Source organism: Megalobrama amblycephala, linkage group LG4 (genome assembly GCF_018812025.1).
Source record: "Megalobrama amblycephala isolate DHTTF-2021 linkage group LG4, ASM1881202v1, whole genome shotgun sequence".
Taxonomy (NCBI): Eukaryota; Metazoa; Chordata; class Actinopteri; order Cypriniformes; family Xenocyprididae; genus Megalobrama; species Megalobrama amblycephala.
Genome location: NC_063047.1, coordinates 42,744,975 through 42,760,359, shown reverse-complemented (window position 1 = coordinate 42,760,359; position 15,385 = coordinate 42,744,975). Strand labels below are relative to the sequence as shown.

At 35.5% G+C, this 15,385-nt stretch overlaps 1 protein-coding gene across 1 annotated transcript in view; it reads left to right on the top strand.

Annotated features, from left to right (window-relative positions):
• LOC125267649 (astrotactin-2-like) overlaps positions 1 to 15,385 on the top strand; it is a 458,853-nt gene that overhangs the window by 309,910 nt on the left and 133,558 nt on the right. Inside the window, exon 11 of the mRNA XM_048189494.1 lies at positions 7,036 to 7,186. Coding sequence (XP_048045451.1) covers positions 7,036 to 7,186 — 151 coding nt within the window. The remainder of the gene's footprint in view (positions 1 to 7,035; positions 7,187 to 15,385) is intronic.

Here is a 15,385-nt window from a genome sequence, read left to right as displayed (position 1 = left end):
GGATAGTTCACTCAAAAATGAAAATTATCCCATGATTTACTCACCCTCAAGCCATCCTAGGTGTATATCTTCTTTCAGACGAACACAATCAGAGATATATTTTAAAATATCCTGGCTCTAGCTTTATAATGGTAGTGAATGGGGGGAGTGTTTTGAAGCCCCCAGAAATGCATCCATCCATCCATCATAAATATAATCCATACGGCTCCAGGGGGTTAATAAAGGCCTTCTGAAGCAAAGCGATGGGTTTTTGCAAGAAAAATATATTTGATTGTGTATATAGATAGTCATATACACCTAGGGTGGCTTAAGGGTGAGTAAATCATGGGATAATTTTCATTTTTGGGTGAACTATCCCTTTAATGTTAGGTGACTTTCATTTTAGACTTAGAACCTTGTCCGCTTTTGGCCTTTTTCGCAAACAAATCTACAGTAGAGCCATGCTGCGTCTCGGCAACTGAACGAGTCTACATTTTGAATGAATCAATTTACTGAATGATTGAATGACTCTTTCATCAAGACAATGATTTGCCGAAACCTACTGGCAGTTTTAGTTTCATTACATTTTTTCCCCATCCTTTCTTTTTCTATATTTATATCTCATGCCTGGCTGATAAAATCATACCTGCAGTCCACCATGCTGCAAGAAAGGCAGTATAGCTATTTCCTTGATTAGTATGAAATTACTTTTTCAGTAATATTATCTGGAGGATTTTGTTGTTAAATGACTCAAATTCAATCAAAAATAGGAAAAAAACATGCTCACTTCCATTTATTGAAAAAGAAACAATCCAAAATATCTTTTTATTAGTTAATATGTGCAAAATGTGCAAATTAAAAAGCTCTGTGTATATATAGGATGTTTTATATTTAACGTAACAAAAGCAATATTTTTGCTTTACTACAAACCAAAACACATTATCAACACACATCAGTTAATTTAGAAAGCAGTCCATTTGATCCAAATGTTATGAGTCGGCACAGCCATCATCTAAAAAGCAAAACAAGTTTAGTTAAAGCAAACAAGATCAATTAAAATCATCATTTAGTGAGGAGTCACTGCTCAGTGTTAGTACATCCGCATATCATAGATGCCATAAAACAAAGACTGATATACTAAATTAAAACCTTTTTGTGTGACTGATTTTATGAGATTCGCTCTTGTAGTTCATGTACAATAATGCATTATAAGATCAGTTATCATCCATGGATCTGTGTTTAACATAGAATCATGTTTGAATCAACTGTAATTACTTGTTAATGCTGGTGTCCAGCCGCAGCTGTAATGCTGTATGTCTGCAGAGCTTGTTAAGGTGACATGTAATGCGAGCAGGCAGGCTGTGGGCAATGCCAGTGCCCTTGCCATGGGAAATCATGTTCAGTCTTGTTAGGGGAAGTTTGGAAGCTTTGGCCTGCGAGGACCGCTAATAATCACCCCAGCGACTGTCACGGCTGTGGACGTCCACCTGCTCTACAGAGCCCGCCAGAAACGCTCATTATATACGCACATGTTCCACTGTGGACAGCTGAAGCCACACGTGAACAGACACATGCGTGTGTGGAACTTCAAAAGCATTCATCACCTACAGTACCACTTGTCCATTAATCTGATGAAAACATATCTAGGTCACATTTAATGCTAAAATAAAAAGAAATTAAAAAAAAAAAAATGTGACATTATTTGCACATTTTCCCTTTAAATTTGTATTATGCATGCATTCAGATGTCCTTTAATTATAATTTTTATAGTAACACTCTACGATAAGGTCTCATTTGTTAACATTAGTTCATGCAAAACATTAATTAATTAATTTATAACATGAACTAAAAATTAGCAATATTTTTAGCATTTAAAATGAGTAACAATAATAAAAATATGCATGTTAGTTTATTAACTAATGTTAACAGATACAACTTTCAGTCTTAAAATGTATTAGTAAATGTTGAGATTAACATGAAGTAAAATTAGTAAATGGGTCATTGATGAATATGGTTTTTAAAAGTGTAAAAAAAAAAAACATAATGGAGATATAATTAAGTTTGAAGTTTTATTAAGTGTTTGCAATGAGATTATGTGGTTTCTATAATCAATTAAAACTGTTTTTGTTATTTTATACAAGATGGACAAAATTTGTCACCGAAAAAGTCATTCGGTTTAACCAAAGCAATTAAAGGGGCCGCAGCCTGAATCGGCGCATTTCTAATGATGCCCCAAAATAGGCAGTTAAAAAAATGAATTAAAAAAAATCTATGGGGTATTTTGAGCTGAAACTTCACAGACACATTCAGGAGACACCTTAGACTTATATTACATCTTGTGAAAAAGCGTTCTAGGGCACCTTTAATAATGTGTTGCCATTTCTTTGTAATTACGATAATAATTAATTATAAATAGCAATTTCAAAATGAAAACTATTTCAAAGGAAACACACCATTTTTTTTTTTCCAGTGCAGTTGTAGTAGAACAAATTCAAAAGCTTTCTATTTGTTTCTCTCAGTCCCATAGTCTTTAGATTAAAGCTTCTTTTTACTGTTTCTCTATTTTCACAAGCCAGACTATCACTGTTTTCCATTCCAATTTGCAGCTTTTTGTGGTTTAGAAACAGTCCCTTGTACAGTAAATGAAGAATCCACCTGACTGACATGTCAAGCATTCAGCCACTGTTTTGTTTTTATTTTCCACTGAGACTAATTTGTCTCTATTCATGTTGTTTATTGTGCGCGCAGAGAATCAGCAGATGTATCGGACGGCACTGGAAGCATTTCTTTTATCTTTCACAGGCTGGTGTCATTTCCTCTCATGTGTCTGATCTGCAGACATTTATACATTACGTGATCTCAGGTTAACCTCAAATTAATTTCTTTGCTTTGTAAGTGTTGGTATCTTTGTCTAACTTCACAGAAAATACAGTCAGTAATAAGAAACATATGATATTTTTGCTTGAGATGCTTTTGAAATGAAGAGCACTCACCATGAATGTGTATCTCAGCATGCATTGAATTGAAAAGCATTCAGTCCGGTTGGTTACTTGCAAGGCTTTGAATGAAACTAATTCAAGGACACAGTATGAGTCACATTGCTGAATCTCTACTAACAACTGCAACACAGTCTTTGTTCAGCAGTTGGTTGTCAAATTAGTTGTATTTTTTTCCCCCAAGGTCCATAGATCCATTGATTAGCATTCTAGTGTTCTGGATGGCTGCTGACCCAAGTCATAATCCAAAGAGCAGTGGTGATGTGAAAGCCATGAACTCACTATAACTCATATAGGCCTGGTTTCACAGACAGGGTTTAGATTAAGCCAAGATTAGGCCTTAGTTCAATAAATGTGCCTTTGAAAAAACTGGTGAGCATCTTGAGACAAAACAATGACACTGACATAATTTATTTATTTATGCATGTGACAAGAAGATTATGTTTTTACATAATTGCATTAGGTTACACTATTTTGATTGTCCATTTCAGATATTCTACTAACTATAAGTAACTTTGCAGCTACATGTCAACTAACTCTCATTAGAGTATTAGTAGACTGTTAGGTTAGGGTTCGGGTTAGTAGAATAAGCTGAAGTAGTTGCAAAGTTACTTATAGTACATAATAACAAAAAAAGTGTTAGTAGATATTAAGCAGACAGTCTACTAAAATGACTGCTAGTTTACATGTAGTTGAACATTACATTACTCATAAGTTTACATTAATAGAATGTCTAAAATACTGAAAGCTTTCTTCAGGTTACCACTTTATTAAAATTAAGCTAAACAAACGGACAAATGTTTACTTCCACGAGCCGTCACGTATAAGTGAGAACGAGAACTTTAAAGCTTGCAGGCTTCCATACGTCGACCGCCCGCAGCGTCTTCTGGGATTTTTAACGGTTCGATTCTCTCAAGTTTGCATTCGATGCATCCTCGATATCAAGAACACATCCGGGTACTTTCATGTGTCCTCTGTTCATGCGTTTTTGAGTATTGGAACTGAACTTCGACGGTTGATGATGACGTAGAGCAAGAACACAAGGACGCAAGATCGCTGAAGAACGCATATTGAGAAACAGCCAATGTTTTGGCTCATTGATAGTGACTTTTTTCTTCACAATAAAGATTTATTCAGTTTCACTTATGACATAGGTGTTGATAAGCAAGTCATTGAAACATTCACTCAACCAATTTTTCAAGAACAGAAACTGCCTCATTATTCACAATTTACAGATTATTCTCCAATATTGCAATTTTTTGTGTCTACAAATGAACTAAGAGTCTCCAGACAGAGTGTCAGCATCATAGATGTTTTCTCCTCAATATCAAGAACACATCCGGGTACTTTCATGCGTCCTCTGTTCTTGCGTTCTTGAGTATTGGAACTGAACTTCGATGGTTGATGATGACGTAGAGCAGACATATAATATATGTCTGTCTCAGCCAATAACATAAGGACGCAAGATCGCTGAAGAACACATATTGAGAAACAGCCAATGTTTTGGCTCATTGATAGTGACTTTTTTCTTCACAATAAAGATTTATTCAGTTTCACTTATGACATAGGTGTTGATAAGCGAGTCATTGAAACATTCACTCAACCAATCATTCACAGCTTAGATTATTCTCCAATATTGCAATTGTTTGTGTCTACAAATGAACTAAGAGTCTCCAGACAGAGTGTCAGCATTTTTCTAAATGTGTAAATGAAAATGCAAGTGTAAATAACAATAATAATAATATAAACTGCAGCATCTACAACATTTTATATGAGTAATTTTAGGTTTAGTGAACCAAACACTTCCTCTACAGATGCCTGTGTATGTTTTGTTTTGTATGTTTGATTTCTTCTACAACAGAGTTTTTTTTTATAATGTGTGATTGTCACAATCACAATACTGTAAATCACTGCAGATGTTTGCCAAATGTCATGGCAACAACAAAGCACACACTATTTCTGTGACCTTGTGCTTTCAGCTCCATCCTCGTTGAAAAACAATGATAGATAGTGACAAATTATATGTCTGTCTCAGCCACAAAACAAACACCAGTTTCAAATGTGTCCTGCTCTCAGACTAAACGCTGTTGTGCAGATGTTATTTGAGGACATTCTGGATGTCAGGTGAAGAAGCTGCTTTGAATATTTGCTCATGTTGAAGGCACCTATTATGGCTCTGCATATTTTACATTGTATAATTAGTATTTATAGGTTCATACTGCAAATGTACATATCCTACTTTTTTGATGTCTGAGAATGCAATCATTACAATAAAACAGTAACATTGTGAACTATTATTACAAATGTTTATCTATTTTAATGGCAAAGCTGAATTTTCAGCATCATTCTTCAGATCTTCAGTGTCACATGATTATTCAGAAATCATTCTGATATGATGATTTGATGCTCAAACACATGTATAATGTTACAAAAGATTTCTATTTCAAATATATATATACATACATTTTGAAATGTCATGCCAAATATTGGCTCATTTTGGATTTCATGAGAGCTACACATTCCAAAAAAGTTGGGACAGGTAGCAATAAGAGGCCAGAAAAGTTAAATGTACATATAAGGAACAGCTGGAGGACCAATTTGCAACTTATTAGGTCAATTGGCAACATGATTGGGTATAAAAAGAGCCTCTCAGAGTGGCAGTGTCTCTCAGAAGTCAAGATGGGCAGAGGATCACCAATTCCCCCAATGCTGCGGCCAAAAATAGTGGAGCAATATCAGAAAGGAGTTTCTCAGAGAAAAATTGCAAAGAGTTTGAAGTTATCATCATCTACAGTGCATAATATCATCCAAAGATTCAGAGAATCTGGAACAATCTCTGTGCGTAAGGGTCAAGGCCGGAAAACCATACTGGATGCCCGTGATCTTCGGGCCCTTAGACGGCACTGCATCACATACAGGAATGCTACTGTAATGGAAATCACAACATGGGCTCAGGAATACTTCCAGAAAACATTGTCGGTGAACACAATCCACCGTGCCATTCGCCGTTGCCGGCTAAAACTCTATAGGTCAAAAAAGAAGCCATATCTAAACATGATCCAGAAGCGCAGGCGTTTTCTCTGGGCCAAGGCTTATTTAAAATGGACTGTGGCAAAGTGGAAAACTGTTCTGTGGTCAGACAAATCAAAATTTGAAGTTCTTTTTGGAAAACTGGGACGCCATGTCATCCGGACTAAAGAGGACAAGGACAACCCAAGTTGTTATCAGCGCTCAGTTCAGAAGCCTGCATCTCTGATGGTATGGGGTTGCATGAGTGCGTGTGGCATGGGCAGCTTACACATCTGGAAAGGCACCATCAATGCTGAAAGGTATATCCAAGTTCTAGAACAACATATGCTCCCATCCAGACGTCGTCTCTTTCAGGGAAGACCTTGCATTTTCCAACATGACAATGCCAGACCACATACTGCATCAATTACAACATCATGGCTGCGTAGAAGAAGGATCCGGGTACTGAAATGGCCAGCCTGCAGTCCAGATCGTTCACCCATAGAAAACATTTGGCGCATCATAAAGAGGAAGATGTGACAAAGAAGACCTAAGACAGTTGAGCACCTAGAAGCCTGTATTAGACAAGAATGGGACAACATTCCTATTCCTAAACTTGAGCAACTTGTCTCCTCAGTCCCCAGACGTTTGCAGACTGTTATAAAAAGAAGAGGGGATGCCACACAGTGGTAAACATGGTCTTGTCCCAACTTTTTTGAGATGTGTTGATGCCATGAAATTTAAAATCAACTTATTTTTCCCTTAAAATGATACATTTTCTCAGTTTAAACCACATCATTGCATTCTGATTTTATTCACAATTTGTACAGTGTCCTAACTTTTTTGGAATCGGGTTTGTATGTATATATACAACTGTTTACAACATTGATAATAATCAGAAATGTTTCTTGAGCAGCAAATCTGTAATCTGTTCTTAGATTGATATTGTACTTAAAGATTCTAAACTTTAAAAGAAATAAAATGATTTTGAATTTTACATCAATGTTTTTTTTTTTTTTTTTCATTGTATTTATCTCTGTTTGCCTTGTAGGGAAGAGGCCATCATGTCCACATATTTTGAGACGGTGGATGATCTGCTCGCATCCTTCGGTCCAGTGAGGGATTGTTCCAAAGACAACGGCGGATGCCGGAAAAACTTCAAATGTGTTTCAGACAGAAGGATGGACTCCACTGGCTGCATGGTGAGTTGTCATGGTCACCACAGATCATCTAACATCAGTGTAATAACCGGCCTGATTTATGACCGACTGCGGTCAAACTATTTGAAGTGTGGGATGTTGAGTTGCATTGGCACCCTGCACAGAGAATGGGGGACTCGCAGCATCCTGGCAAATATGTCTCATTAAAGGCAGATAAGTTGTTCTCATTTCCTTCGTTTTAATCTGCACATGTAACACGAGACAAAGGATATGCGGTTAATGGCTTTTTTTGGGTGAGCTCCGCTCATAAAGCAAGGAAATTGATGAGCTCATGCTCTCCGAGCTGATGGATGAATCAATCACACACAGCAGGATGGGTCTTGGTCACTCACACTCTTATTAGGAATAAAAGTCTGACACTGATTTTGCAATCTGATCAGCTGCAGTACTTTAATAGCATATTTCACCCAAAAATGAAAACGCTCTTATCTTTCATTAACCCTCGAGTCGCTCCAAACCCATTTCTTCAGTGCAACACAAAAGGTCAAACTTTGAAGAATGTCCTAATCACTCTTTTATTTTGTAATGAAACATGACTCCTATGTGTCAAATTTGACATCAACAATGATTTGGTTCTCACATGATGTCTCGTGACACCATGGATGTCAAAATTGTGAAATATGCTTAATTGCATTGAAAGTGTACTTTAAATCTTAAGAGTATTAATGTATACGTGTCAAGTGATTCCTCACTAATTTTCAAGGTTCTCAGAGTGAAGAACTCTCCCACTTGAAAAATATCATCTTTGTGACGTAAATTATGTTAATGACACAATTTCATGTGTTTCAGTAATTTATTTGCGTTAAATTATTTTAACGTTTTAAGGATATTGAATTAATCATATGCATTAAAATTGACAGCCCTACTTAGAATATCTATTTTTGTTAGCTGGGATAGACCAGTGGGGAGTCAGGAGAACAAACTCCTTATTTGAGCCTCTGAGGGTGATGGTAGGTGACAGCCCGTGATTCTTCCCAGCAGAGCAGATCACCCGCTGTACGCTGGTCCTGGAGCAGACTTTGATGAATGAGGTAAGGATGCTCTCGATGAAGGATCTAAACTGAACCAGGATGATGGAGTGATTTCAGCTGCCTCAGAATGAACTTTCTCTGTCTGTCTTTCCTCTTTTGAGGGAGTCAGGTTATGATTCATCATCAGAACTTCATGTCAGTCATCTCTATAGATCAGGGGAGCCCAATCCTGGGACACTATGGCCATGTCTACATTAATTCGGGTACATTTGATAACGGTGTTTGTATTTCAAAACGCTCTCTGTCCACACTAATTTTTTTCAAGCATTTTCCAAAAGTTTCTCGTCCACACTGAAACGTTGGAAAACATTAAAATCATCTTACTGTGCTTGAGTAAAATGTAGTAAACCCTCACTGAAATGAGAAACTAGACTCTGGTCTGAACCAAAGAAATGTGATTTTCAAACTCATGCTGATGTAAACTAAACGATCTTACTCGCGCTGACTGACAGATCTGAAGCACGTGCACAAAGACGCCTCAGACAGCGCGATCCTGATATACACATATACACAGAATTACAATATTTCAAAATATCTGTATTGGCAAGTATTCACTCAAACATGATCTGTTATGCCTTCAGTGAACATCTGGTTAACTGTTGAGGAAAAACATCTGTTGTGTAACTTTATATTAGATACGTGTGATACAGTAGGCTGTCTGTTTCATTAATGTTAATCAAAAAAATTGTGGAATCATGGAAAAAAGTTGAAAAAAAAAAAAAAAGTTGGGAAATATATATATATATATATATATATATATATATATATATATATATATATATATATATATATATATATATATATATATATATATATATATATATATATATATATATATATTTTTCCTATAGATTAGGTATAGATTAAGTTTTGACTTGGTGTGGTGTTCCTAGGGATTTAAGGTATGGTTGCTAGGTGATTTTGTTTTGGAATATTCAGAAAACTTTAACTTGATTTTTCTCAAAATTTAATTTTCCTCAAAGTTATTTTTTTGTCTGATTCTAACAAATCATACATCAGTAACACTTTAGAATACTGTTTCTTACTTAATGCATAACTAATAAGGAATTACTGAAGATCTAATAAGTAATTCTTCATTAACACTTAAGTCACTATTCGTAACTACTAAGGAAGATGTGTTAATCAGTATGTAATAGAATTTTATGATTGTTAACTAATCAATAACTAATGAATTCTATCATACCTCCTGAAGAACTACTATTAATTATCAACTAATTAATGTTCAAGAAATATAACTATGAAGTAACTACTAATGAACAGAAAATTATTCATTTCATGATTCAATTCAAAATTACTTGAGTAAAATGACAAACTATTTTGTTTTACTTTGTTACAGTCCATCATTTATTATTATTATTATTATTATTATTGAAATTAAATATGCATTCATATGCTGCATAATGTACTGCACTCCCAAAAAGACTCATTACAACAAATTGTTCAAAAGTTTTTGACTGTATGGTGATTAGCTTTGTGCACATGTTTTGATAAGAAATCAGCTTCGGAAAGGAAGCCTTTTTGAGGAAACTTAAATTTTGAGAAAAATCAAGTTAAATTTGCTCATTGCGACTCATTTTGCCAGCATGGGTCACACACACACACACACACACACACACACATATATATTGACCAGCCACTTTTATGACTGCTTTTATGACATGGGTCATTTTCCTGCTGGAAGTAGCTATCAGAAAATGGTATAAAGGGTCATAAAGGGATGGACATGGTCAGCAGCAATACTCAGGTAGGTTGTGGCGTTTAAACAATGCTCAGTTGGTACTAAGGGGTGTATATATAATTGAAATAAAACTAAATTTAGATGTTACCAGTGTACTGTTGTTTAGGGAAACATTTCAAAAATGTGTTTAGCATATCACATAACGATTTGATTTCAAAAACAGAAAAATAATGTGCAATTCAAATAATGTGCAATTCCCTCGTAACAATAGTTTGGTCTGCCTTATTTAAACGCATCTACAAAATCACAGGTGATTGTTAAATCTTATAGTTAAACTTCATTCACATCCAACACACACCTGTAAGTATATGACTCCGATCTCAAGCTTCACACTCGGGTTCAGCGATACAATTTCCTCGTAACTGCTGGCTGAAGTGGATTCATTTCTGGATCTCTTAACACGGACCGAGGTCATGATACCACTCTGGATGAAGTCTCTCTGTGTTTTACTCTCTTCTGCATCGGTGACATCAGGAACTTTGAGAGCTTTTCCCTCCTCTGCCATTCCTCCACACTCTCAGTAATAGAGGTGAAGTGAACACTTAAAAGGATTAAGCAGCGATTGTTGCAAATGCCCTAAAAGTGCAGCGCTGATTGTTTTAGGACACGCTGTGTTTTTATAAGACGGACCGCATGCAGTGCTTGGCAAGACTACAAATGATGTCAGAGCCTCTACAAACGGTCTTGTCTTGCCACACTTCAGGAATGGCTACCCAGACTCAAAATCCATCACACATTTAGCCTTCCGTTCACTCTTTGCTGCAAAATTATGAATATGAATGCTTGCTCTGACAAAGATATGTGACATTAATGTGCAGGTACTGTTTGTTTTGACATGACATGACATGACAAATAAACATCACCTGCTCTTTTTTTTTTTTTTTTTTTTTTTCAGAAAATAGTGGGGACTTTGAAAGTTAGCCATAGACTGTTCAGCAAAATAAAAAGCAATAATAAAAACACAACAAAATAAAAACAAAACACATGCACCATAAAAATCATTGCAAAGTATTAATCATTGGCATGCAAGCCATGAGAAAGAAAGAGATTAATAAGTATTTTAGTAGTGAAATGGCACAGTCATTGATAAGAAAATTTAAACATGGCACTTTACAGTTGCTGATGACAAGTGGATCTTAATTTCCTGGTGAAAAAAGAACATTCTGTTAAAAAAGTACTTATTACAAAAATAATACACCTTAAAAATATACTTGAGTGCAAACTGAATGTAATATTTTCAGGCACTTAACTGAATGTTATTTACAATTAAATAAAAATGCATTATAGTTTAAATATTAAATGCAATACTTAAGATTAAAATTAGAATTTTTAAGTAGGACTTAAGAACATCTTTAAATATATTTAAAAGACAATAGAATTATGAAATGCAAAGTACATATAAAGTTTGCTGCTGAAAATTACATTTCTATTACATTTATTTAGAATATTTATTATTTTAAAATAGTTATATATTTGTAATGATGAAATTGCAGTTTAGTATATTTAAAATATTTACTTTACATTAGTATGTTAGTCAACACATAAAAACAAGTGTACTTTAAATCTAGACAAAATATTATTAAAATATAATGATTCAAAATGTGCTTTAAAGTAAAACTTTCAATTTGACGTTATTACAAAGTGCCAAAATGCAGCTTTTTGAAGATGCTTTCCTAAGCGGGTCATTTTTGTGTTGTAGTGTGGACTGTGAAAACGATGACACGTTTAGTCATGTGATGCATATCGTAAGCATAGATATATGGTTACACAGGCATGTCCCTGTTACTGTATGTTATTTTGTTCAGTCTTCATATTACATTCTGTGAGCAGAGCTGAAGGCAAAGAATATAAAAGAGTTGTCATTGCATAATGACAGAATCTTTATTTCACAGTTTATGAAATGACTATTCTGAAATGTGCAAAATAGAAATCAAAAGAAAAGAGTAGATGTGTCCAGACTGTTAAATCTAAAATTTAGTCTTCTTGCATTTGTTTGCTTAAAGGGATCATTCACACCAGAAATGAAAATCATTTACTCACCCTCATGTTGTTTCAAACTCAAATCATTTTCTTTCTTCAATAGAGGTTTTCAAAAGTGCATTATTTGTATAGATCGCTCCAAAAAGCTCAAAGAACAAAAGTGACAGACTTACAAAGATTAGTGGTTTTACTTTTTCACATTTTGAACCAAAGGTCAGTTCGTCGTTGTGATTACCAGTGTTGGGGAAACTTACATTTAAAAGTAAAGCATTACAATATTGCCTCACTTAGTTACTTGTTATGAAAAGTAATGCATTACATTATTTTGCATTATTATTTTGACTTATTTACACTGTTAAAGAGTTGCATTCTCATGCTAAACATGGCCAAAGTTTCAAAACACGAGTTGGACGAATGACAGAGTATTTCTGTGGCAAATCCACTACTTCTGGTTTCGGAAGGCTGCATACATCATCGGTCTCATTCAAGAAAAATAACCGTTAGATTGCAAAGTAAGAAATTACAGTATTTTACACCTCACAATGAATATCAGTCAATTCTATTATGGTTACTTTTCTTGAATAAGACATCCTTGATGAAGTAAATGCGACCTCCGGAGGACACAGCCTCCAAAATGCTCCTGTCACCGAAGGAGTGTGTTTGTGGTTGTGAGGGAAAGATTACCTTTTTCAGCTTCCCAAAGAACCCAGCGTCAAGTGAACAGTGGATAAAGTTTGTTTTTGCATGTATGTTTGTTTGTAAAAATAAATAAAAATAAATACTTTGTACCACGGCACTGACGGCAGGAACGTCTCCAGGTGATCTGCTTTTTTCGGAAAGACTCGGTTCAGCGTATCTATCTGTTATAAATATGATCAAACTAAAAACTTTTTGGAGATATGAAGGATGCATTTTTACTCTATATGTACTTAAGATTAACATGAGATTGGCAGAAACTGTGTGTGACACCCCTCTTTAATAACAACAAAAAAGTTCTATTTTTGACAAATGTTAAGGCCCTTTCACACCAAAAGTGAAACGAATAAGCCTCATGCTGAAAGAAAGGCATATATATGCCTGTACAGTAGAGGGCGCAGCTCAAACAAATTGGTTAATGAAGTGAGATTAACTCTCTGAGGTCTGAAAACGCGCCGGCGCGTTTTGCAGGGTTTTTTTTCACATTGCAGCAAAATACTCCGTCATTTTTTGTCATAGAGACATAAGTAATATATCAATTGAAACTATAGAATATCTTCTTTTATTTGTGTACACTCAGAGTAAAAACAAATTGTTGTGCTTTTTGTAAAATAAAGAAAACTAACATGATGCGTGATTTCTCCTCTCCCTCTGAACGAAGTCCAATCTGATGGTTCTCAGAAAATGAACTGTAATTTAGTGAATACTAATCACAGAAAAATTACACTTATGTCTAAAAAAACGTTAAGATGTCAGGTTTTAAAACATGTAAGTCAAATCAAAAACAAACCTTCTGTGTTTATGTAATCTGTATGAAAAGAGAGCCATGTCAGAAGTCCGTGATTCAGCTCATTATCCGCTAATGCGGCCACACCCACGGAGCCAGCGCTATTCAGACGCAAATTCAGAGGCAATACATGCATTCATCGTCTCAATCGTGTATTTATTGTCTATACATAAAGTATATTTGTGTCATTTAATATAGTTAATTATTACAGGTTTGCATACAATTCTGAGATTGCATTTCACTGTTTTTATTCATTTTGAGGAATACTGAATGTTTCGTGAGATGAGTAAATGCATGTTCACATTTAGTCTAGAACAAAAAAAACCCATCATGTTCACACAGACAGGAGAGCTGTCAATCAAGAAATGTGGAAAATTAACTTGTGTTACTTATTTGAAAAAGTAACTTAGATATTTGTTGTAAATTGAAGAATTGGAAAAAGTAATGTGTTACTTTACTCTGATTACGTAAGTCGAGTTACTTGTAATAGGTTACCCCCAACACTGGTGATGACATGTCAAAACACGAAACATATTAATATAGAAATGCAGCATGCATAAAAGCTGTTGATTTCCATCCTCTGGAGCAGAGCGGGTTGTGAATGATGATGATGATTCATGCTCCTCACCTCATGTTTGATAATCTAGTTGAGCGTTCTCCAGGAGTGGGCGTCTGCAGCCCAGATCCAGAAACACACTTTCTGTGTAGCTTCTGGCATTTTTTGACAATTTTCTACAAGTGCAAACTGCTCTGAAAACATAATTTGAACGGTGAAATACATTTTTTATTTTGTAAGGAAAGTTTTCAGCGAGGACCTCTCGGAATGAAATATACATGAAGAACAACTAATAAGATTGTCTGAGTTTATTCCACGCTGAGTTGTGAAGGCCGAGCTCTTGCCAGTGGGTGATCTTATTAAAATGTTCTACCAGGAAAGTGCCCTCTCTCCAATCACCAACAATGTCTTTTTTCCCCTTGTTGACTGCACAGATGAAAAATAGTCTTCTCAGCCTCTTTCTGTGATTCCTCCAACACTTCAAAGTGCAAACGAGAGATTTGTTCATCCTGTGAATCATGTTCAGTTTCTCAATTCACTGAACCGAAAGCCTTTTACCTTCCTAACTTCAGCTAGTTAGTTTCCCATGTTCGTTTCCTTGGTTACTGATTATGTTACGCACCTGTTTCTCTTTCTGTTGATCACTCCCGCTGTATTTAAGCCCTCAGTTCTCACTTAAGTTGTAGTTTATTCCTGCGATTCTCCTGCGTGTTCCTTGTTGGATTGATTATTAAAGCTCTGGTTCTACTTCTGCATCATGTGATTTACCGCCACAGCCACCCGTGACAGAATGATTATCGGTGCTCAATTATTAATAATACTTATTAAGCAGCAAAAACTGTTTTTAACATAATAATAATAATATTTTTGTGGAAACTGTGATATTTATTTTCAGGATTCTTTGAGTTTTGTGTTTAACGTAACTATGCACCACATTGTCATAGAGACAAGGGGGTGGGCTCATTTTACTCAGGGAACCAGTCAGTTTCTCAGGATCATTGTGAGGCTATTAAACCATGCCCTAGCAACCATTTAGAGTACCCTAGTAACAAGCTACATAGAGTCACATTCAAAGAAATCAAAAGAGATATCTTTAGATAGAAGTGTCATAGAAACTTCATTTCACTCAGGCAGCTAACAGCCAATCACAAATAATCTTCGTCACTTCCTAGCCACACCCTAGCAACCATTGTCGAGCACCCTAGCAACCCAAACCCAAACAGGATATCTTCAAATCTGAATGTCATAGCAAGCATGGGGGTTGCTTTATATCATTTATAATGACCAACTGCCGGCTGCCAAGTCACTCCCTAGCAACCAAACAGAGTACCCAGGCAACCGTTTAGCAAGACTTATATCTCTGCATCAGAAC